Source organism: Carassius gibelio, chromosome B13, assembly GCF_023724105.1.
Source record: "Carassius gibelio isolate Cgi1373 ecotype wild population from Czech Republic chromosome B13, carGib1.2-hapl.c, whole genome shotgun sequence".
NCBI lineage: Eukaryota > Metazoa > Chordata > Actinopteri > Cypriniformes > Cyprinidae > Carassius > Carassius gibelio.
In genome coordinates, this window is record NC_068408.1 from 25311732 (window position 1) to 25338682 (window position 26951).

The 26951-nt window shown below is 39.0% G+C and overlaps 1 protein-coding gene across 1 annotated transcript; it reads right to left on the bottom strand.

The window, feature by feature from the left end:
- LOC127969929 (inactive phospholipase D5) lies at nt 1–26427 on the bottom strand. Its single transcript, XM_052572091.1, has 10 exons — nt 26337–26427; nt 13944–14080; nt 8047–8224; nt 7835–7943; nt 6597–6724; nt 6219–6416; nt 5504–5640; nt 4757–4925; nt 1688–1778; nt 1–854 (listed from the first exon to the last, which is right to left on the bottom strand). The coding sequence occupies exons 1-10, from the start codon at nt 26340–26342 to the stop codon at nt 649–651; spliced, it is 1359 nt and encodes a 452-aa protein (XP_052428051.1). The 5' UTR covers nt 26343–26427; the 3' UTR covers nt 1–648.
- Between the last annotated feature and the right edge of the window lie 524 nt (nt 26428–26951).

Here is a 26951-nt window from a genome sequence, read left to right on the forward strand (position 1 = left end):
GTAAAATCCTGCCTGTAAAAATTATTAAATTAACTTTCAAATACAGTGCTTGAAAATGCATAATTTTAATTAAGCATCACCATTTAATGGTAAAAAATATCTGGAAGCACATTCAAAATGAATGTGACATTGAAAACATTTTCCCCCTTATCGTTAAAGCAAGGAATTATTATTTTGAGAATAGAAAGTCTCAGTGCAACACTTAAACAGAGACAAACATCTTAAAACAATTCATACAACATTTCCATGTGACATTAAGATGCATTTTTGCGATGTTTGTATCTCAAATGCATCTCCTGTGAGCACCTATAATCATGGGAGTGCAGAGTAATGTGCAAAAGTACAGACAAACCATGTCATCTTGCTGCCAAACAATAGGGTAAAGGAGGCGAATAAAACGAAAAAAGATGACAGCTCTGTCTCCGAGTCTGACAGCACCACGTTTGATTGCATCATGAAAATGCATCCTAATAACAGGTGAAACCTGGGCCAAACAATATAGCAAAATATTTATAACCTTACAAAAGAGTGTTTCGATAGAAAGCCTTGATTGCTATATTAACTCGAGGTGTTTGGTAGAATTGAAAGGAAACAGCCAACAAATTGATTGATAAGTTTAAGGTTTGCATGTGATCTTCAAACATGTTTTCAGAGAGAATCGTTTGCCGTGTGCATGCTGCATGCTGGGATGTTGTTTGGCTGGAGTGTTTTACTGTAGTGGGAGTGCCAGTCTCGTTCAAACACAGCTTTCATCCGTTCAACTACACTTGAGTTGTTCTGCTTCACCTGCTGACTGATCACAACACCGACACCGGCGCTGTAGACAAACTCATCGCCCACCCAGTTTAAATTCCCTGAGACACCAGAAACATGGTTTTAGGAGAAGAAAAACACCAGAAAAACATGTTTTTCCCTCAATTCAAATATCAATTTACAATATGACATCAGCAGCTTAAAGGGTTAGTTCACCCAAAAATGAAAATTAGCCCTCAAGTTACTCACCCTGAAGTCATCCTAGATGTATATGACTTTCTTCTTTTAGACAAATCTAGTCTGAGTTATATAAAAAAATTGTCCTGGCTATTCAAAGCTGTTTCATTGCAGTCAGTGGGTTTTGTAGTGCTTCAGTCCAAAAGAAGTTAAATTAAAATCGCCCATCCTTAAAATAAAAGTGTTTCACACATGGCTCCGGGGGGTGAACAAGGTCCTCCTGTAGGGACTCGATGTGCTTTTGTAAGAAGAATATCCATATTCAGATGTAATAATCACTTGAATGTAGTTAGCTCTCACAGTTGTACACAGAAGCAGTTCTTGGGTAATGATGTATGTTTCACATGTGCTGGTGAGTCTCGTGAAAAACAACGTTTGTTATCAGGAGCAAAGGAAGCAAAGGAAAACCAGTCTCATATCAAAATCCTCTGACATTCTTCGATTGAGTTGCTAAGGGAGGACTTTGTTGACCCCCCAGAGCCGTGTGAGACACTTTTTTAAAGGATATGCAATTTATATTTGACTTCTTTTGTTGTGCAACGATAGAGCTTGAAACATCAAAGACCAAATATCATTTTTTAATATAACTCTGACTGGTTTTGTCTGAAAGAATAAAGTCATTTGCACCAAGGATGACATAAGGGTGAGTAATTTATGGGCTAATCTTCAATTTAATCAGAGCAGAGGAGGTTCTCACCTATATACACAGATCTGTCCGTCACCATGTATCTGTTGTGATTCACTCCATAGAGATGTCCATTGCTCTGCTTCAGTGGAATGAAGAACTTCTACAAAGAAGAACAGAGTACATACTCCGTCAGTTTTGGTCTGTATGAGTGACAGCAGTCCAGCCACAGAAGACATTTATAGCTCATGAAATTAAATCATCCATGTCACAGATTACTTGATGAATGTTGTATCTGGACATAAACACAACTGAAAAAAATGCACTGTAGCAAATCATATTTCTGATACATCTGTTCAAATGATTCTAGCACCAACAATATTTATTGCGATTCCTGAGGCCAGTGGCTGTTAGCTCTGATCGCAGGGATCTGCACAGCTGCTCATTTAGCTGATGCTATCTGTGTCTATAACTGCATCACATCTTCAGATCACAATAAATGAGGAAGCTATTATACAGAGCCCATAAGCAGACATGGTCAGTTCACTTAGCTTTGTTGTGGCCACTTCATCATAACTTGTGGTAACGTGATAATATATGTTGGGGCCGCAAGAAATTAATTTGAGGGACGACATCGATTTCTTGTGGCCACAAATTCTTATGTTGAGGGAATGACATATTTCTCTTGTGGACACCAGTTTAATGCATAAACAAACCGGCATGACCATAAAAATCCCAGGTTCATTAAAAATAGATAAACATTTTTTTTAACATTAAACATTTAATTGAATATTTGTATTATTATTATTATTACATTAACTTATTAGGGCTATATTTTTATATTTTTTGTTACATATGCTTATTTCCCCTTTAAATTTGTGTATAACTTTACCTAGTTAACGTTTTGTATAATTATGTTAGTATTTGCCAGCCTACCATATATTTTGTAAATAAATGCCTGAATATTAGGGCAATAAAGTTTTGACTTTATGATTGTATTTATACCCATGTGTGATGAAATTAGCGTGTTGTTTACAAATTGAACTACGTGAATGATTAATTTCTCAACAAAATACTATAGTATTTATAATTATGGTCCATTAATTAGCCAAAATAAAATGAAATACATGTTAAATTTAAACTGCATTCCAGAAAAAGTCCCAGTCATAATCAAGTGACATGTCAAGCATTTACAGTAGGCTATTATTTACAAAAGTATTTAGAATGTTAAATAAAGAGATCGAAATGAAGGGGGAAAAATGAATATAAACGAATATAACCAATAGTAAACAATAACCAATAATAGGCTAATCATAATAATATTAGTAATATACAAATATTACAGGAAAAATACTATCAGTTAAAGGACTTACAAGACTGTAGTATGGATAAAAAATTTTTTATTGTAGGACTATTTTTTATTATGCATTTTATGTAACATATAACACGTAACACTGCAGTTCTTCAAAATTGTTCAAAATACACACACACACACACACACAGACACACACAGACACACTGCTTGTTAGGATGATTAGCTAAACAGATTAAACCTGTGCCAAATTGGCTGATTATCTGATCGTGCTCCTCCCGAACCTTCTTAATAAAACATCATTAATGGACAACAATAAAATGTTCAAATCTATGTGCATAATGTCCAACTATTTTCTATTCTCACTTTACATTTTCTGTAGATTGTTAGAAATACTGAACTATAATAATAATAACAATATTAATTATACCTTTTATTTATAGGCATCTTTCAAGACACTCAAAGACACAGTACAATAAAACAAAACATAAAATGCACGCATTAAAACAAATTAAACAAGAAAATCATTAAAAGTAATTCTAAACAAATACGTTTTTTATCTGAACTTTAAAATGAGAAATTGAATCCAGCTTGCGAACGTGCAAAGGTAAAGCGTTCCATAGCTTTGACGCTGCACAACTAAAATCCCTAAAACCAAAGGAACTCATCTCGAAGTTTGGAACTGACAATAAATGTGCAGAAGATGATCTCAAAGAGCGCAAAGGAGTATACGAATAGAGAAGATCTGAAAGATAATGGGGTGCCAAATTATGAAGGGCTTTGTAGGTAAGATGTAAAATTTTGTAATGTACATGATAATGAACAGGAAGCTAATGCAACTTAAAAAGAATAGGAGTTATGTGATCGACAGTATATGAACGTGTATCTAACCTAGCTTCTGAATTAACTAGAAATCAATGAAGTTGTTTTCCAGGAATGCCAAATAGAGAATTACAATAATCAATTTGAGATGTAACCAATGCATGAATAAGCACTTCAGTACTATGTTGAGAGAGTGAGGAACGAAGTCTAGCAATATTGCATAAATTAAAAAAGCAGAACGTGAAATATTACTGATATGGGAACCAAACGAAAGCAAACCATCCAGTATAACTCCAAGACTATTTAAATAAGTCAGGAGCGGGATGAGAAACATTAGGTCTAGTAGAAATGTACACTTGTTTATCATCAGTGTAAAGATCTAAATTAATAACATAGGAACAAAAAAATAGGACCAAGAGGAAGAATATAAATTATGAAAAAAAACGGACTAAACACCGAGCCCTGTGGAACGCCATCAGTAACTGAGACAGGATCTGAACCTTCATTCTTAATCAGTATGTTGAGCTATTCACCACCTGCTGGACATTGTAATGGGGCTGACAAGATGTGAGATGTGTGGATCCATGTGCAAGCTGTGTAATTGGTCTCAGGTGCATGTGTGATTGTTATCAGGTGATTGTGATTGGTGCAATGGAACGTGGGAAATGTAGTCCAGGGTGTACTGTGTAGTGTGAGAGTCTGTGTTGTGGATGTTGACCTCTGCTGGTGAATTAATGGAAGTTCATGACAGATGGATCATGGATCATGGATCGTGACAGAGATTTACAAGTTGGAAACAATAACATCCAAGTTTTGCTTACATATTGTTTCATGAAGACAAATTCTGATAAACTACTCACATGCACTGTTTTTTTATATTATGGAAATTTGTAGTTTCAGATACAGCTAGTACTTTTTTGCTTCCTAAATAAATCACAATTTTTGAAGAACCTCAGCACTGCTATTGCATGTAAATCTTTGGTAATCTTTGATAAATGCACACTCACCACCTCTACTGAGCAGCGTAATGACTCTGTGCACAGTGCTTTGAGAGACCACAGGAAGTTCATTGTCAGTGGGTCAGTCTGCTCCCAACAGCTTATTAACAGGCGTACTTTGATGCTTTTTTTCACAATCAATGCTTCTCGGAGCATGTTGTCAATGCGTGACCAGTACCTGTTAAAGTATGTAGAGTAAACATCAGTATAATGCACTATACTACTACTACTATCAAGTGTGTTATAAATCTAGTAGCCAAGGTTTGGCTTGTTAGCACAATTCCCTTAGAACCGCTGGTAGATGTCATAACTACAACATCTGACCTAAAAAACCTCCTTCCTTCCTGCAAGGACATTTAGCAGGTATTCAGACAAACCTATTTATAAATCACTAAATTTGTATTTCTTGTAGAATGTTTTGCCAGTGACACATTGCTGAAACAGAGTTAATTTAATCAAAGTCAATGGCAAAGTGGCCAACTAAAGGGAACACTAATCTCCATAATGGTAACATGTTGCATGTACCATATAAAAAATAAAGCCGAAACTAGTTTGCAATAAGTAAATAAGGTAATTCCAAGTTCCCATGAACCACTTTTAGATTAGCATGGTCCAGTTAGCTTACTGCTTGAAGCTGGTGTAAATATCTTAGCCATGTATTCTGATATAATACATTTCTTTCGAAGCACCATTCAAATCACAAGTATTATATGGTGATTTCAATGTTAGATATTTTGGTCATGTAACAGGACTCACTTGGGTTGGTTGCGGTTGAGCATTGGTAGATAGTTGGTTATGGAGATGTAGATAAATGTCTCAGCCTTTTGAATGACTCTGTTAATGGCCTCAAGGTCTTTCGTCCGGTCTTTTGGGCAGAAAACATCTGGAGAACTCTAGCACAACAAACAATAAAAAACTGAATTATTTCACATGTGTGCCCATTTGTAGTTAGCTTTATAAGCCCTATGAAATCCTTGCATTTCCACACAGTGAGGTCAGAAAAGTCTCTAAAATCCACATGAAAACTATAATCAGTTTCACTGCTGTTGAAGCTTAAGGTTGTAAAACAACCACCAAACATGCATTACATGACCACTGCCACTTCCAGTACATGACCACGAGAGCGGCAGTGATTCATCTCTCTTTTGAAATATAACGCATCTCGGAGTCTGGTATTTCATCAAGTGTGAAGTAGACAGGGGACTGATTGCAGCTATCAAACTGTTCCAGAAGCTGCAGTCATTGATAAACGATTCTTGTTCATTTTCTGTGAAGACTCCAATTATTAATTATTCTTCAACAGCAATGCTATAGCTACCGCAAAATTCTAAAAGTCTTCATTAACAAACATATGAAACATCATTAGAGTCAGACGAATCAAATGAAGGATCATTTCTGTGCACCAGGACTTGTTTCTGCTTCTACTAGACTATAGTTAGATGAAAAATCAAAGCACTCTTACTCAACTCACTGAATAGTATGCTTCTGCTTCCGTGTCATTCAGATGCAGTTGAAGGTTGTTGTCTCTGTTATACAGAGCGTTCAGTTTCTTGGACCATATTGACGGCAAAAACTCTTTATACTGCAGTTGCCAGTAGAGGCTAAATATTTTGTGCAGGTCCAACACCAGACAGCTGCAGTTATAAATAATGATGCCCAACTCCTTCATCTGTGAAAATAACACAACACCTCATCAGACCAATGCAATATTAATAAACACAATGAAGAACATGGCATATCATATAATTTCAACATACAGATTAATAATCAAATGAACTAAATGGAATTAGTAAAGTGAAAGGAACGCCTTTTTTAAAAATGTGTATTTAACTATAGAGTTGTTCTTTACCACAGACAGTGACCTCCAATCCATGCCAGCACTTCCTATGTACATGTGCTTCCTGTCTACCACCCAGAAGGAGGAGTTGAGCTGACCGTTCATGAGGGCTGTCATGTTCAGGTAATGCACCTCGGCACCTGGAGGATAAACAAACAATACACTCAATTATCAATCACTGGTTGTAAAATTGTTCACATCAAGTGCCATCAACAGGACATTTTGCCCAGTATAAGCTACTTTGGTGGGGTCCCAAAACACAAGTCATAGTGCTAATACAAAGACCCTTGAACTGTTTTGGCATGATTCCACTTTCTCCTGATTTCTTGAGTCCTGTGAGATTCCAGTGGTCTTCTTGACCTTCTGCTCCTCCAGATACCCACTCTTGCCCTCTCCTATGTCTCATCTCGAGTCCCTGGGGTATATTCTTAAGATTCCGGCTCATCCTCATTTGGTCAAGTTTTCTATGAAGTCTGTAAAACCACCAGTATTGCCTCTCTGTCTCTTTCTCCTCTCCGCCATAATTAGCTATACCAAGTCACTTCTCTGACTTTTCTATATTTCTCTCAATCCAAGTTTCAATTTTCAAGTTTTATTTATTTATAAAGCATATTTAAAATCAACCTTGGTTGGCCAAAGTGCTGTTCAATAAGATAAGAAAAACTAACAAAACAAGACAAAAACATACACGCTATGGTACATTAAACGCATTAGATTAAAAATGTGTTTTGAGCAAAGATTTGAATTCAACTAGGCTGATTTAACATGTAGTGGTATGGTGTTCCACAGCTTAGGGACAACTACTGCAGAGTGGGAGTGGAGCTAAAAAGAGTAGGTATACACTGTTCCCCTACATTGGGGAAGTCTCTTTGTTATTGCTCTATTAAAATGTATTGCAGGCTTGATTGCAGGCCTACTTGGGTCACTGGTTAGAGAAGGGGAGTCCAGTCCTGTTCCTGGAGATCTTCCTGCAGACTTCAGGTTCATCTATCAAGCATTACTGAAAAGATGAATTAGCTGGTTCAGGTGTGTTTGATCAGGGTTGGAGCTAAACTTTGCAGGATGGTAAATCTCCAGGAATAGGAATGGGCACATTTGAATTAGAGTGTTCCCCACAAATCATGGAGTAACCTGTGATAGAAATTGATAAAATTCCTGTGCCTTTGCATCTTTACACTTGATCCAAACACAAAGAGTCTTACAAGATGGTTTTGTTTGACTGTGTATAGTAAATAATATCATATTCTTACCACTCTGAGTGAGTGCCTTGAGCTCTGAGGAATGAGTTAGTCCACTGACCACCTTCAAACTGACTGACCGAGACCGCAGACTCATCAACTGATGCAGTAAGATCTGACCCTGAGGATGACAGAAGAAACGGTCACATTTAAATGCAGTCATACTGGCACGAATCCAGCTCTCATCAGCAGAGGTGTTGGCCCTGCAGTATGTTGGGAGTTACCTGTTTGGCCTGGGGAGGTTTCGACTCATACTCGGTGGAGTTCAGTGCCCACCATGGTGACACGATCTCAACAGACCGATGTGCTTGATCCAAAAGCTCATGGAGACCAGCGGCCAGGGAAACTGTGTCCTGATGTGGAATGGACAGGTCTTCTGGAATATTTTCAACAAGCACAACACTGTGAACACAACAGAATCTAGATTTAAGCAGGGTTCATTGAGAACAGATATGATTTCCAATGTTTTGCATAGGGTTATCTGCTTGTTAAGCTGTGACTGACCAATAATATTGTGTCCAGGTCCAAACCTCTACTCGGTTTCAAGTGAGAACACTCAACAGACATTTTTAAGCACTACTCGCTTATATCACACCATTAATCTAAGCTTTTTAAAAGCACAGTGTATACTACAGTCTCTGGCCTTGACACCAATATTTTAAAGATTCAGAAAATATGAATCACTGTGTGGCCAACTGAGAGTTTGGTTAGGGTGTAGATTTTTCAGTACTACTAAAGTTTACTGTGAGTATATAGTAACATTTTTAATTGTTTGCTATTTTGATTTTGGGATCTGAAAGAGCATGTGAATCTGGAAACAGTGACATGTGACGTCAGACTTAACCGAGGGGTGGGCATAGCTGATGAATTAGCATTATGTGTACAAAAATAATTGTGACACCTCCTAGATTTGACTAGATTACAGAATTACATATAGTTTGTGTATATATCATCCTGACAATGATTCAGCATAATAAGTCTTTATCTGGCTGGAACAGACTGAAACAGATCACAAAGACATGGAATACACAGATCAATAAGAGAAACAAACCCCTTGATAACAAAGCAGCAGGCCTGCAAACACAACAGACAACAGCATACTGTATACTAATGGAAATAAAGCAATAATAAATACAATAAGAGTGAGAACAATGATTATGATTGCACACATACATACATATATACATAACTGTATTTATATGTGGCTTGCCAGCGATGCCATAAGCAAGTGTCTTGGTCACGTGCCCATTCCCTATTTGCCATGATCCGGAAACGAAATCCTAGGTAAAGTGGAGCCCCAGTACAGTTAACACGTTCTACTAAATTACACTAATGTCTCATTTTTTAATCATGTCTTAATTAAAATCTGATTTGAACCCAGTTTAAAACAATGGTTACATCAAACAATTTCAAAATACTTTTTTGTTTTCAAATATATTACAGAAGTGAAGTACAGATTCCTCTCCATCATAAAAAAACAATATAAGTGGCTTTTGACCCATAGGCTTCAAGAAATTTACATTACACCATAATTTTTTCAACTGCTGAAAGATTGCAGACAGCAGATGCAGACAGAATACACATGAGGGTTGGGGTAGTCTAGTGGATAAGGATGTTGGCTGTTAAATGGTTAGTTCACCCAAAAATGAAAACGTTTACTCACCCCCCAGGCATCCAAGGTGTATTTGACTTTCTTTTCTCAGACTAATCCAGTTGGAGGTGTATTAAAAATTGTCTTTGATCTTTCAGAGATGTTCATGGCACTCAAGTGGTTTAGCAAAAGACGTAAAATAAAAAGTGTCTTCCACAGCTCTGTGGGGAGGGGGTGAACAGAGGCCTCCTGTAGCGACTCGTTCGTTAGAAAAATATTCATATTCAAAATGTAATAACCACTTGAATTACACAGCCTAATTTAAATTTTTACAAGAGCTACCCCTTTAAAGGTCCTGGGTTCAGTTATGCATTCCCACCATCACTTGAACTCCAACACTTACAGTAAAGCATTGTTGGTATCTCCAGGGGGATTTCACTTGTAATGAAAGTGGCTTCTCAGATGAGAAGTGCCTCCTAATGGTTTTTTTCTACCGCTAAAGGATGTAGATTTGATCATAGTTCCTATCCTGTTACAGTCCCTGTATATTGAGTCGGTGTAATAGAATATCTTAACAGGAGACACTACCCACACACTGTCCAACACTAAATAGCTCTAAATCAATACTCTCTCCAAATCATATCCTTACAAAACCTTATAATTAGGACCATACATGTTAACCATAAAAAAAATAAAAAAATACAACCAACGACACCGAAACACCTTTCTAAACTTCTTTCCAATTGCAATTGCTTGCTAACACAAATTGCTAATCAGCCAATCACATCGCAGCAACTCAATGCATTTAGGCGTTGTTGGTGCCAGACGCACTGGTCTGAGTATTTCAAAAACTGCTGATATTCTGGGATTTTCACAAACAACAATCTCTAGGGTTTACAGAGAATGGTCTGAAAAAGAGAAAATACCCAGTGAGCAGCAGCTGTGTGGACAGAAATGTCTTGTTGATGTCAGAGGTCAGAGAAGAATGGACAGACTGGTAAGAGATGACAGAAAGACAACAGTAACTCATCTAAACACTCGTTACAACCGAGGTATGCAGAAGAGCATCTCTGAACACACAACACACTGAACCCTGAAACAGATGATCCACAGCAGCAGAAGAACACACCGGGTGATGCTCCTGTCAGATAAGAACAGATGAAAAAAAGAGTTCACAAAAAGTGAAAGCATGGATCCATTCTGCCTTGTTACCACTGTGCAGGCTGCTGCTGGTGGTGTAGTAATTGTGTAGTATATTTGCTTGGCACTCTTTGGATCCCTTAGTTCCAATTAAGCATTGTTTAAACACCACGGCCTATCTGAGCATTGTTTCTGACCATGTCCATCCCTTTATGACCACCATGTACCCATCCTCTGATGGCTACTTCCAGCAGGATAACGCACCATGTCATGAAGCTCGAATCATTTCAAATTGGTTTCTTGAACATGACGATGAGTTCACTGTACTGAAATAGCCCCACAATCACCAGATATTAACCCAATAGAGCATCTTTGGGATGTGGTGGAACGGGAGCTTCGTGACCTGGATGTGCATCCCACAAATCTCCATCAACTGCAAGATGCTATCCTATCAATATGGGCCAACATCTCTAAAGAATGCTTTCAGCACCTTGTTGAATCAATGCCACGTAAAATTAAGGCAGTTCTGAATGTGAAAGGGGGTCCAACTAGCATGAGCAGGGTGTACTTAATAAAGTGGCCAGTGAGTGTAAGATTGTATTTGATAATTGGAGCGTTCAGTGATAAAGCAGAGGAGAAACTGCTTCTCTCATGGCTATGGGTGTTTAGAGTTTAGAAACAAAACAATAGGAAGGAAAAATATCAGTCTTATGGTGATGTATTCAGTTTTGAACTTTACATAAAAAATAGTTTGTCTGATAGCCTGTCCCCTAATATTTTATATAATTAGTAAACATGATTCCAACCTTTTTTTTCAAAATGCCTTCTATGTGATGAAGTGCAGAGTGACTCTATGGAAATGCTTTGCAGGAATTATGTGGTATTTCACACCACTACATTTACATATAATAATTTAACTGACAGTTTCACCCAAAGTTACTCACAAATGAGCCAACAGTGCAATTTAGGAGCCAACAATATTTGCAGAAGAGAAGTGAAGAAAAAGTGTTGTTTGTTCAAGTGGCCGTCCTGAACACACTGCAGAAGAATTATGTGCTGACCACAGAGTCACTGCATTGCTTTGTGATGACACAGAGAAAACATGTTGGGTGAGAAAGTGCAAAACCATTGCAGAAGAAAGCTTGGACAGCAAAGCAGGACCTTGAGGAAGTGTGGCATTTACAAGGAGCTGAGCAACTTGATCTGGGCACTATTGATGGTCAAAGACACAGCACACTGTTTGAAGCTTCGCCAGCAGATCCAGACCATCATAGAGAACTGATCCATACCAGCTCACAGGTGTTGTGCAGAACCTTATTCTCCAGTTTCTCTTTTCTGAGGTTAATGTTGAACTGTGCGAAAAGAATTTTTGAGAAAATACATGGGGAAATATATCATCCCTTGAGTATCTGTGCTTGAGTAGATCTTGTAAGTTCAGTGTAAACAGCTTCTGTAGTGAATGTGCCTGCATCATCAGTGGAGACTTTCATTAATGCAAAGTTTGTTCTGTCAGAGGAACTGGATGCTGAAAAAGATGGATTACTAGCCAGTGTTCTTATAGACTTTTTCAGTGTAAGCCAAAAGGGTTGAGTGTACTTGTTAGCCCTTGATGACATTTCCCTTCAATCTGGAATGGCTTTAGAATAAATGTCTGTGTAGAATATTATAGAAAGAAGGAGAGCTCTTCTCACAGGGATGAGAACTCTTTGCATTGCTACCATTTATCACAGTGGTCTTCCACATTGTGTGGTGCACTACTAGATTCTCAGTTTTAGCTATGGTAATGTAGTTTTACACATGACCTACCGAACCGGGCAGGCTCCAGAACTGCTTAGGGCTCATGACAGTTACCGGTTCTTCAACATTAGGCTCCGCTGTGTTGGGATTGTTGACTTCTATCAGCATCGATCGGATTAAACTAAAGCTCTTTCAAATACAGTCATTCACTCATATCCTCCTCATATGAGTGAGTGTTTGTGTTGGGCTCCAGGAAGTGCAGTTATACAGCACATGGAACATTATAAGACTGAACTGTTGAAATGTTGTGGCAATTCTTTATTTTTGGACATCATTGTTCTGTCTCACCTGAGTTTGTGTCTTTACACGTTGTCTGGGATATTTAGAGAATGTGTTGGATATTTATCTAGGACATAGGATATAGTTATTCTTGCCTGCTTTTCTGTAACAAATTCCACTAAATCACTGACCTTTTTTCTGTTCTGCTCATCAGACAAATCACATGCACAACTTAATAGATAGTAGCTCTGATGTTAATGGATGTCTCCAGCTAAATGCCTTTTGCATATTTAAAAAAAAAAGAATTTTCACAGAATTTAGAAAAGCTCTGAGAATTGTGCATCATTTTACAGTGTGATAACATCCTCTGGCTTAATAGCATCACAGCATGATGCTGAATTTCAATATATTCATTAGCAACTTTGTCTTAGTTACAATATGCTATTTTAGAAGATTTTTTGCCCCCAGGAGTCCGATCCATACACACATCCAGCGTTTTATATTCGATGTATATTGCTCTAAAGAGTGAAGTTTGTCATCGCCATTATCAGCTTTCTCCTCAGTGTTGTGTTCAAAGCTTATAATGGAGGAAGTGTAATGCAGTACACTGCTTTTAACAGTTTTTGTTGCTGCCAAATTACTTCAGCAATATATTTTTGTATTCTCTCTGGTCAGTGTGGGATTGAATTGTGAATTGTCCAGATCCCTAGGAACTGGAGCTGATGTTTCAACAGTTACTGAGGCTTACTTTTAACCGTTTTAAATTTCAGTTACTGTGCGCATTAAAAACTATTTTAGTCTTTTCTACGCCTGTGTTTTGTTCCAGGTAGCAAGTAACAAAACAACATTATTAAACTTGGGTAAGAAGACCTCTTTGCTAAATCGTAGACCTTTACAAATCAAGTATGATAATGTGAATACAGAGTTATGTTGGAGAGAGCTTCACCGAGCTGACTGTCATGGTTTAAAGTCTGAAGGAATGACAGCCGCAGAGGAGGAGAGTTAAACCACTGATGACAGACGGACCATCCTGAAGATGTGTTTCATACTTTTCATACTTGTCTATGGGACAGTCATAAGCCTCCTGATTTTCATCCAGAATATCTTACATTGTGTTTCAAAGATGAACAAAGCTTGAACGGGTGTAGAACAACATGGGGGCTAAATGATTAATGACAAAATTGAACATAAACTTGCAAAGACACATTCTCTAAATATAGATAATATTGTGAATCAATAAAATGATATAATTAGGTTAAGCAAAGTCTTCAAAGCAGAATAAGAAAGAAAAGAAAAAAAGACTAAACTGGTGGAATACACATAATTTGAGGCTCTTCAGACAGTGAGTCTAATGTCAGGTTGAGTTGTGCTCACCGACAGGAACTGCTGCATTTCCCCTCAGTGATGTCATCCTCGTCATCCCCCCACACGTCTACAGCAGAGAATATGAGCGCTATCAGCACCGCACAGCAGCACACCAGCGCAAAGATCACAATACACTTCAGCTGAGACTGCAAGAAACAAGAGGAAGAAGCAGAGATAGTTCAGAAGATAGACGTTTAAACCCAGGCTCTGTGCAGAAGGAAAACATTCTGTGGAAATTCGAAAGGTTATCCATGGCATGTACAAGTGTAAAAGATGCTGAGGCTTATTAAGTTCATATATACATTTTCTTTTGATGTGAAAGGGCCTTTTAATCTGCCAAGAAAAAAAAGTGTATTAAAAACAAATTAGTAAGCACAGCCCAGAAGTGGAAAAATAACGCAAACATAATCTAATGCATTACTTTCCATAAAAAGTAACAAAGTAATGCAATTAGTTGCTTTTTTTAGGGAGTAACACAATATTGTAATGCGTTACATTTAATAGCAACTTTCCCCAACACTGCTGTTGTGCTGTTACAGTGAAGCTGGGAGTTACTGGTTCACTGCTTTTCACCTCCCTGATGAATATTACAGTTTTGTAAATCAGGAAATGAACAACAAGGAAAATTGCAACAAATTGTACAGCCAGTGATCATTCACCATACATTTTCATTTTGTTAACTTTTTAGTTCCATGGAAAGAAAAGTCATACAACTTTCTTAGGACATTTGATATATATTTTGCACCATATGATTCTCTACGGTATATTTGAATTGTGATCTGTGCTAATCAGTGCTTGTAAAATTCTAATGCACAATTATAAATGATTATGATTATTTTTATTGAAATGAACTAGAATACTGTTACTAAAAGTGAGCTGAATTAATGTAAGTCAGGGTGTATAAAATATTAGGAATCACATTAAACACTGCTCCACCTGCAGCACTCTCCAATAATTCCTCATTTTCCCACTCTCCCCGTTTGACTCGAAGAGTTGGAGGTACTGGTCTGCTCATCTCTAATAACTTTTTGGATAAATTAGATGTGTTGCTCTCAACCTTTTCTGAGGATGGTACTCCCCTAGTTATGCTTGGAGATTTCAACATCCATCTAGATAAACCTCTGTCTGCTGATTTCCACACTCTGCTTGCCTCTTTTGATCTCAACCGAGTGTCAACTACTGCTACTCACAAATCAGGCAACCATCTGGACCTTATTTATACACGACACTGCTATACTGATCATGTTCTGGTTCCTCATCACTCTTAACCTCAACATGGTCCCTGACACAGCACTTACCCCTCCACATGTCATCTTTTGACATTACCTAAGCACACTTTCACCCTCCCGGCTATCTGCAATGGTTTTATCTTCACTTCCTTCTAGTGATCGACCGATGTATCTGTTTACCGATATTTTTCCCGATATTTAAGCATTTTTCCATAATCGGGTATCGGTTTTGTAATATCGGATTCGCCGATTTGCGGCGCCATCTTGTGGCCGTTTTGAGATTTCCGCCATTGCAGCCCGGGCGTCTGAGGAGATCAGTCAACAACAACTCAGTGCATAGGTAAATATATGTTCTACTTGGTTTGCTTTAATTAATCAACTTTATTTAACATAACAGACATGCACAAATGAGATCTGAGACATAAATTCCTGATATAGTTAATTTATGCAGCTTGTTTCTAAACAATTGAGACGAACTCATTGAGTCACGTAGTGTAATTCATCATGTCCTGCCCCAATAAAGACGTATCTTTACATGAATTAAATAAAACAGACATGAATGAGTGCATGTTGAAAATAAAAGCGTTGAATTTAATTCTCTATCTGTTGTATTTGCTCACCATTAGTCTAGAAGAGAAAGTTTGTTCATATTGCTTAGCAACTGACGGATGATCTGGAGGCTTAAGCACGGCGACTGAATGAAACTTTTGACAAGATTATCTTGTTTAAACACCCTAGATTATATTATCATTTACTACATAACAATTATTTCGCTAATACACATATAGGCTACATATACCGCTTTGTGGAAATTAATTATTTATTATCTCCATGCGCGATCGCGGTTGATTAAATTATAGTCAAACAGCACTTTGTCAGTTGGCATTTCATGATCTAACGTTAGATTGAATCTAGATCATAAAATGCCAACTGACAAGTGCTGTTTAACTTTATATAGTCTCGGGAAAAAAAGTTCGTTCATATTGCTCAGCACCTGACTGGGTTGATGATCAGGAAGCCTCATGCACGGCCACTGAATGACATTTTTGAAGGAAGCAGGCTTACAGGGCAGAATGCTGAAAGACTCTGTTTTCTACACTAAAACCTAGTTCTGCTTAACTGGGAGTAAATAGCTATGCACTCCTAAATAGCCCTCCCGCCCCCACCAATATGTTAGAATCATTTTTGTGCTTTATTTTTTTACCTCATCAAAGCTTTTATTTTAAAACAAAGACACTTAGTAACAGTGCGCTTAAATTTTTGGACTCAGACCCCTCTATTTATTTGTGTATAAATATAATGTTTTTTTTTTTTTTTGTATGCAAGGGGGGAGTGATTGTTATAAATAAAAAATTTTTTCAGCTCATTTGTGTTGTAATAATTGTCAGAAACAGAAGTATAACAGTAAATAAATATCGGTTCTGCATATCGGTTATCGGGTACATAAACATACAAATAATCGGTATCGGTATCGGTTATAAAAAACCAATATCGGTCGATCACTACTTCCTTCCCCTAAACTGTTTGCATCTTTTGATGCTAACAGTGCTACTGATACTTTCTGCTCCACTCTTACATCTTGTTTAAACACTGTTTGCCACTTATCTTCCAGGCCAGCCCGTAACACCCCTTCTGCCCCTTGGTTATCTGCTGTTCTACGCAAACACCGTTCTAAGCTTAGAGCTGCGGAGAGAGTGTGGTAAAAAAATCTAAAAATCCTACTAATATGTCAGTCAGGTAGGTTCTCTCCTTTTAAAGTTCATGTACCTTTGTAATGGTTTGTCCTTTATTGCATATTGTTTTTATCTTTCTTATTATTGTAATTTAATCATCATCTCCTTCAAGCCATTTCTCCTGCAGTTGTACCTGCACTCACTCACATCATCAGCACTTCCCTCCACACTGGTGTTTTTCCCTCATCATTAAGACAGGCACGAATAACTCCAATATTTAAGAAACCCAACCTCAACCTCAACCCATCTCTTTTAGAGAACTACCCTCTTGGCAGGTCTTCCAGTCAGTTCTACCAAACCTCTACAATTAATTCAGAACGCAGCAGCAAGATTAATTTTTAATGACCCGAAATGAGCTCATGCCACACCTCTGTTCATTCATTTGCAATGGCTACCAATAGTCACCACATAAAAGGCATTGACGTTTGCCTGTAAAACAACCACTGGCTCAGCACCCCTTTAACCTGAATTCAGTATTTCAGACTAGTGTATCCCCCCAGAAGCAAATTATATTATATATGCACATTATATCATAATGCCATACAAAAGAGGCAAAAAAATCACTTTCACAGACTTTAACCTTAACCATTCCCAGCTGGTGGAATAACCTGCCCAACTCAATCATTCTTTAGACAACTTCAACTCTATCTAAACTTGACCCTCTAACACTAGCATTCACTATTCTAGTTATATTTTTCTACTTGTTTTCTTTTTATTAAAAAAATACCTACTTGGTTTATTTGTATTTATTATAAAAATGTGACCCTTTAACACTAGCATACATTTTTTGTTCTATTTGATCTACTATGTCTGAAGAAATGCTTGCTTTTTTCTAGCAATGATATTAATTTAAACAATTTCTGATCTGCAGCGAGTAACAGACTGATGTAAGAACTAACAACTACTGGTTAAGACATAATGAGAAAAAAAGATTTCCTTTTAATGGTTTCTTCCAGAAGCTGAATTATTGTGGACCAAAGGCAGTCTCTTTATTTACAGTCATTCCACCAACTCATGTGTAGTCATAAATAATAGAGAGCTATTAAGCCACCAGAACTGTGTGATTATTGGTGGTCAACAGTGCAGAATATTCTGAATATGCAGTTCTAACACTATTACAAGTACAGAGAGACCAGATTCAACAGCTACTAATGAATAATTTACCCCTTTAACACAGCAGCCTCTGTGCTATAAGTGGCTCTAAATAAGAAGTGTAAAAGATCTTCACAGGCTTTAGGAGGAGAAGTGATGTTTCCAGGTGAAGCTCCTTGCTAATGGTACTGAACATAGTTTTTTAACTTTTTTGAAATATTTTGTTCCTGCAGCTTTGACTGCATGCTGACAATTACTGAGAGAATCTCTTACATTGTATAGGAGGTCTGCAGCTTGTCTCTCTTCCTCATATTCAGTTTCTTTAGTACAGATCTGCCTAAGAGCATTATTACTATAGCATGACTGAGGCTGAGATTCACAATGCTTTTTTATTTCTGAAATATCTGCTCTGTATGTTAAGCATGTTCATACTAAATAATATATACAACCAGAGCAACATATGCTTCACTGAGGGACAAGCTTGGTAGAAGAAGACCATCTGCCTCCAAGCAGGTTATTGACTGAAGGCTGGAAGCTTGTGATCAATAAGTCAATTAAAGCTGCATTAGGCTAGATATGGGATCCAGTGCTTGAGTTGAACTTCATTGCAAGGCCACAAACTCCAGAGCACGCATCACAAAATCACCACTGTGGAACACAATGTTCAGAATATCACGGTTGCCATGAAAGGAGACTGTGTACCACAATTTTAGTGGTTTTTCTCTGCCATGGTCTTCTCCTCCGTTGGCTTCATCTGGAGGTCTCCTGCTCCTCTGTGTCCCTCGCCTCAACATTTCTTCCACTCCTCCTTGCAAATGTAATGATAATTAACACACATAATGCAACCAGGCCCAGTTCTCTAGGGTTGTTTGAAGATGCTAATTACATCTGATAATCCTTAGATTAAGTTATTTATAGCCAGGACTGGAAATTGGAGTCCGGAGAGTGAATTTCGAGGTGGGTGGTGTTTCACTTGTAGCTGGTTAGGTTCTATTGGAAATAAAAGTGATTTCTATATTTTATCCATTCAAAAGTCTACGAATGCGATCCCAGTTATTTTTAAAAAGTAGCATAATGTAGACTAATAACATAATGGAAAATGGTTAGCTGTGCAATGACGGCCTTTGCCATAATACCTGCAGACTGCAGCCAATAGAAATGCTTCTCACCATGACCAACCTTCAACATTGAAATATGGTTGAAATAATGACCATTGTGGTTTCAACATTGAAACAACCTATTCAAAAATCTAAAGGTATATGATTAGGTGAGACACATTAGTAAAATGTCTTCACAGAAACTATAGTTTTTCACAAAAATACAAGATCAACTGGTCTCAGTCAAAGTACAAGTGCAGCTCAAGTATGCACTACTTGCTCTTGCAGATGCAAGGAAAAATATGTTATTGTACAAAAACTTTGAGTCTTCAAATATTATATTTGGATTGTTCTTTTACAGGTTTTTAACAATAATATACATCCAAGTTCAACCACTGCAAGCTAAAGTTTAAGATTATTGTCATGTGTTTTATACAGTATGTTTCCAAAATAAAACTGTTATTTTACAATATTGATATTTATATATATATATATATATATATATATATATATATATATATATATATATATATTACAATATTATAGAAGAAGTTGAGCAGCAGAAGAGGACAGCAGTATGTAAGTGTTTTGTATCTTTTTCCATTAGATTTGAGTGTGGTTGTCCTTGCTAGAAGACATTGTTTTGCTTACTGTGTTTACTGTGGTAAATGTGTGCTCAAGTCGCAGTTATTTTTGTGTGTATTGCGTGGCTTTGCAGTTTCAGTGGTAGTAGTAAGACGTGACCAGCTGAATTAAATTACGTGAAATCAGGGAAGTATATATTTGCTCGGTATACCGCAGCCCTCATGTGAAGACCAACGAGTGTAAAGACCATCAACTCTAGGAAAGACGGGTCTACTTATTTCCAAAGAATGGAAACTTTAAAGTCTACCATCCCTTACTGGCAACAGCTCATTTGAATCACATGCAATTACTATTATCCAACCTGTTAACAATTAATTTTGTAGTTATTTATCTAGATAACTACCTAGATGAATTGGATGTGTTACTCTCAAACTTCCCAGAGGACAACTCTGCGACTTCAACATCCACCTAGATAAACCACAGGCTGCTGACTTCAGCACTTCACTTGCTTCATTTTCCGGCATCCCTGAAGATGTGGTCTCAGTACGGGGTCTCCAGGTCATCTCCCATGTATGGAAAGCCTTCTTCCGATGGGAGTGACCTTGAGCTTGTCCTCCGGATACCATCCTCAGACGAATGGCCAGACGGAGCAGAGGATCCTGGAGCTTACGTGTTATCTCTGGTAATAATGACACAGAGATCAGCACAGCTGGAACCTCTTCCTCCCCTGGGCAGAGAAAGCACAAAACTCCCTCCGACAGAACACCACCGACCTACCTTTGCACACTCGGCTACCAACCCCTGCTCTTCCCACGAAGGGAAAAGAGCTCTCAGAGGATCCAGCTGTGGACTTCTGGTTCCGGGTGAGCAAGAGAGTGTGGGACTCAGCTCACATCCACCTCCCGTGAGCAGTGCGGATGCATAAAGCCTTCACAGACGCCCAGTGCACTTCCACTCCTACTTACACGCCTGGAGAGAAGGGTCTGGCTGTCCACCCGGGATCTGCACTTCCACCTGCTCTGTAAGAAACACTCAGCAAGCTACATTGGTCCATTTTCCCATACAGAGGCAGATTAATGAAGTCACCTACCTTCTCCAACTTCCACCCAGGTATTGAATTCACCCTGCATTCCATGTTTCCCACTTTTAACCTTGTTCTTCCACAAAAGGACCCACCGAGCTGGAAGCAGAAAAAGAAACCTCACCAGAAATCCTGGACCAGCCCTCAGTTTCCCAGGTCAGGGACCTTCTTGCAACGGGGTAGCCGACTGGAATATCTAGTTGACTGGGAAGGATACGAACTGGAGGAGAGGTCCTGGGTGGCCCGGGACGATATACTAGATCCATCGTTGCTGTAGGAGTCCCATTGCACATGTCCTTGATTGTCCCTTCCCAGAGGTCGAGGCCGTCCTCGTCGCTGCATGAGGGAGTCAGGGGCTGCCCCTGGAGGAGGGGGTAATTTCAGGGAGTCTCTGCCTTCACAGTCACCTCAGTCACCAGCCCTGACACGCACCAGATTGCAATCACCAGAGAACTGATCTCCCACACCTGCAGAGACTCATCAAGAGCACTATATCCCTGCACTCCTCTCACTGGCTCACTGTCTGGTCTACAGTTCGCTTGCTTGAACTAAGCCTGACTCCTACCTATTACTGACCTGTTGTTTACTTGCCCCTAGAAGCGCCATCGATCCTATTGTCCGACGATCCTGTTCTCATCCTCCCCGGATACCTTCTAAGGATGAACCAACTATTACCCAGAGCTGAGTGCTCCTGTTTGCATCCAAACTTTGTTCCTCTGGCTTGTAGTGTGACAATATGAACATAGAATGACTCTTAGATCCTCTGATTCTTTTCTTCTAACTACCTCATAGTAGAACTAAAAAATTTGATGATGCTGCTTTTAGCCATTATGTTCCTCACCTCTGGAATAACCTTCAAGAGAACATAATGTAAGCTAAATACAATAATAGTTTTACATCTAAATTAAAACCATATATTTTTAGTCTGTCCTTTCTGTAAAGACTTATAAAACCTCTGTATATTTAATCTGTTTTGGCTAATTTTTAATGTTTTATTTTATATTTCATATTTTAATCTTTATAAACTTTATTCTTATTCCAATCAATCCAATCCATTTGCAACTAATGTAAGGATAAACATACTGTACTTTTTCAAATGAATAAAAATATGAACAAACAAACAAACAAAAACAACAACAACCAAAAACTTTTGTGATCATCTTTCCTGGAGTGCTAAAAGGAATCTTGGATGGATGAGAAGTAACTGAAACAGTGTAAGGAATGTCAGAACGGAAAGGAAATCCAACAAATACTGAAGTTTGGGTTGATTGAACCATTCAACAGCCCTTGGTCCAGCCCAATCATAATGTTACCAAAACCTGATGGCATCCTCCGCTTCTGCAATGACCTCCACCACCTCAACAATGTCTCAGAGTTTGATGGCTACCCAATGCCCTGGGTAGATGAGCTTCCGGATCGCCTGGGGAGGGCCCGGTACATCTTCACCCTCGACCTCATGAAAGGGTACTGGCAGGTGCCCCTCTCCGAGACTGCCAAACCTAAAATGCTTTTAGCCCCCCCAATGGACACTGGCAACACCAGACCCTTCACTTCGGGCTGCACGAGGCTCCCGCTACGTTCCAGCGCATGATGAACATCTTGCTGCGGTCCCACCAGTCCTATGCAGCGGCCTATCTTGATGATGTGGTGATCCACTCGGAGAGTTGGGAAGACCACCTAGCCCATTTGCGGAGGGTGCCAATGGAGCTATGTAGGGCTGGGCTCACCGCCAATCCCCCCAAATGTCACCTGGGCCTATTCGAAGCCAAGTACCTGCATCAGGATCCAGGAAAAGAAGGTGTAAGCAGTCCAGTCCTCTCCAAAACCCAGCACAAAGTCCCAGGTAAGATCCTTCTGCAACATTCAGATGGTAGGGTCAGAATTTGGCATTAAAAACATGAAGCATGGATCCATCCTGCCTTGTCTCAATGGTTCAGGCTGGTGGTGGTGGTGGTGGTGTAATGGTGTATTGGTGTAGTAATGGTGTAGTATATTTGCTTGACACACTTTGGGCCCCTTAGTTCCAATTGAGCTTTTTGTAAACACCACAGTATACCTGAGTATTGTTGTTGACCATGTCCATCCCTTTATGACTACTGTTAAGTCCCCAGCTTTGTCTAGGGGTGTAGGACTAACAAACATATGTACCCAGGTTGGAAAAACCAAGGATGACTCAAAACGTGTCAAGTTCATGTATTCATTTACTTCATCCCCACGTAAAGTAAACTTCAAAAACAAAACATACAACACAATAGACCGTCTTCACAACTCCCACCGCATTACTGAAACGTACGCGGAGATTGCCCGCCGCTCACCACACCAACTTCCAGATGGTTGGAAACCCCGGTCCAACAGCTGCCTCCACAGAGTCCCTTGTCAGACGGTACAGGGAGAAACTGAGACCAGCACCCAGCAGATCGCACTATAAACCACACAGAAATTCACACAGTCTGACACGAGCTGCCCAGGGAAAACCACACCCGAGAGCACTTCACTGGCTCAACTTATAAACCCCCACGAATGGCCACTGATCAGTTTCAGCTGCGGGATTCTCGCCTGCAGGATGGAGACAGAAAACACAGCAACACACACAAAACACGCACACAGACCTCACGGGTCGTAACACTACAGTGTACACATCCTCTGATGCTACTTCCAGCAGGATAATGCACCATGTCACAAAGCTCAAATCATCTCAGACTGGTTTTTTTAAACATGACAATGAGTTCACTGTACTAAAATAGCCCCACAGTCACCAGATCTCAACCCAATAGAGCATCTTTGGGATGTGGTGGAACGGGAGAAACACATCATGGATGTGCAGCCGACAAATCTGCAGCAACTGCGTGATATGATCATGTCAATATAGACCAAAATCTCTGAGAAATGTTTCCAAGACCTTGTTGAATCTATGCCATGAAGAGTTGAGGCAGTTCTGAAGGCAAAAAGGGGCTCCAACCCGGTACTAGCAAGGTGTATCTACACCTAATAAAGTGGCCAGTGAGTGTATTTTTGTTTATTTAAGGGTGATGTTCTCATTTTGCAAAATATTGACTTGGACTAAACCTTCTAGTGCATTTTTCTGGTTTCATATTCTTCAATGACCAAAACTCAGAGAGAGGGACTTTGTGTCGTCATTTCATCACCTGCACACGGCATCAAGTGATATTAAATTACACTTGGCCAAATATGAGGAGTTTATGATGATGGCCACGTTGATCTCCACATTTAAAGGGGGGGTGAAATGCTATTTCATGCATACTAAGTTATTTACACTGTTAAAGAGTTGGATTCCCATGCTAAACATGGACAAAGTTTCAAAAAGTAAGTTGTATGTTTGAAGGAGTATTTCTGTTCCAAAAATACTCCTTCCGGTTTGTCACAAGTTTGGGAAAGTTTTTTTCGAGTATGGCTCTGTGTGACGTTAGATGGAGTGGAATTTCCTTATATGGGTCCTGAGGCACTTCTGCCGGAAGAGCGCACGCTCCCGTATAGCACAGCACTGAGAGCACAACAGACTTCACTGATCAGAGCGAGAGCGTCGCCAAATGTCACAAAAGAAGTGTGTTTTTGGTTGCCAGGGCAAGACAACCCTGCACAGATTACCAAAAGAGAAACAGCATTAAGGGACCAGTGGATGGAGTTTATTTTTACTGAGCATCAATGGAGTTGTGCAAGCGTTTGTGTTTGTTCCCTGCATTTCGAAGATGCTTGTTTTACAACAAGGTCCAGTTTGACCCATGGATTTGCACATCGTTTATTTCTTAAGGATAATGCAGTCCCAACGAAAAATGGTCAGGATCGTGTGTTGGAACCGCAGGTGGTGAGTAAAACTGCTTCAAATATCTCTGTGTTATTAACTTAGCTATCGGCGCGTAAGCTCATCAAGTAAACAACATGCGATGTTGTCAACTGCACTTTCCACATGTACAGCTTAAAAGAAAAAAAAAGACCGCTAAGCAAATATATACAGTTTCAGTACATACCACATAGAGACTGATTGCTGATGCTGCTCTTGTTCAGTTTCAGCCTCTGGATCTGATTCTGGATCATAAATAAACTGCTGAATCTGACTGTTAGCCGTGGTTTGTTTTGGTTGGTTTTGTCCTCACAGTGTCACAGCTTCCAAACGCTCTCAACTCAAAAGCCTACTGGCGCTCGTGATTCTTTAGCTCCGCCCACACGTCACGCCTCCAGCCGGTCGTGTTTTTCCAGGAAAAATCGGTACAGACTATCTTTCTCTTATGAATCTAATAAAACTAAAGACTTTTTGGAGTTATGAAGGATGCAGTACTACTCTATAGGTACTCAAGATTAACAGGATATTGAGTGAAAACGAGCATTCCACCCCCCCTTTAATAAAAGCTGAATTCATCCATATTGTAACCTGCACGCACAGCTTTTACAATGATAAACTAAATATAACTAGAAGTGGCCATTTTCATTTTATAGGTAAAAAAACTGACTTACAGCAGATTGTTAATCAGCTTTAAAACACAGTGAAATACAATGGTGAATACATGCAATTTTTACTTTATAAATCAATAGAAAAGGCTGAACTGAAACAAAGCATCCTCCATAATATAATGACTATGTGCCTATGTAGCATTTAAAATTATTTACAGGTAAGCAGATATATGTATTAAACATTCTGATAAGGGTACAAAATTAATATGGTTCTGTTTTATTATTATGTTATTTTTTTGGATTTGAGAAGAGATAAACAACTTATAGGCAGCAACAAACAAAATAAACTTTACATGTAAGAACTGATAAAAAAACACTTAAACATATGCCACTTTTTATCTTCAAAAATAAAACCTGTCAATTAGACAGAGGTCAGAAAAATCAACTTGACATACTGTTCCCCTCACTTCTGCGCAGCTGAGATCCTTCCACAGTGTTACACAGCGTCTCTCCGCAGAGCCCTGGACAGACCAGCTTCACTTGAGCACCATTACATGACCAGACAGTCACAGGATACTAACAAACCTTACTCCAGGACCAAACACCAACTAACTGAACTGTCAGCTACACCACAACTAACTAGAAAGAGCACACTGGGAAAACATGTTATGATTAATCTGTTGTTCTCATCATTGAGAGATTTAGAGTCATTTTGAAGCATAACCTGATTTACTGTAGTATCTGATCAGTAAATCAGGGATATGTTCTGCCCTGAGCGAGATCAGTGTGTGTGTGTGTGTGTATGTGCAGCTGAAAGCCTCAGTCTCATAAACACAACCACATACTCTGACATTCATCCTCATTTGAAATGATCCTGTTCACTTCTATTGCAATAGGGACCCCAAATTAAAATGCTGCAATGTTTTACAACTACATGTTCAGAAAGGGCTTCTTCTTGCATCTGTAGATGATTCTGTAGAATCCTTCCTGCATTTACCTCCAGGTTTGATGTATTGGAACAGTTTTCATCTCTAAGCAGAATGAAAGCCATGGTCTCAGACTAACACTCATCAGTCACACTACTCTTCACCATAATGAACATTTAACTCAAAGCTCATCAGTTCGTTGCAGCGATGTGTGATGCTGTCTCCACATGCACTTGATTAATGAACACTCACCTTCATGATGGACTCTGAGTGTTTCTGTGCAGCGTATGAAGCTGAACTCCGGCTCTGATCTGGCACTGACGCAGCCCTGTATTGATATGTGAATGTCTCGGACTGAAAGGCACAGTTTTCCAGCAGCTCCTCTCACTCTCTCTCTCTCTCTCTCTGTGTGAGGCTGATCGCTCCATCCCTGCGGTGTGAGATACAACCTCTCCAGCCAGGCCAACCAATGAGAGACCAGCTGCGCTCCGGCTCCTCCCACAAGCACAGACCCACTAGAACTTAAGAAACACTCATTCAGAAGCACAGAGCATCAGAGTAGCACACAGACGGAGCTGATGAAGCTGCAACAGTGTTAACTGAAAATTTGTGAAGAAATAAATCCACATAAACACATCTATTACATTAAAAATAAAAATAAAAACAGTTCTGTAAATTACCTTAAAGTACAGCAATAAAACTCTGACTGGTTGGTTGATAAAGACTAATGATGTAAGTTGTTTGGGATGTGTCTCAATCATCTCCCGAGCTTGTGAATCAGTGTTTCCTGACAAAAGCTCATGTAAGAATATTAATCTCTGACTGGCCAATCGCTGTTATCTATAGATGGTAAATCATACAGAGAAT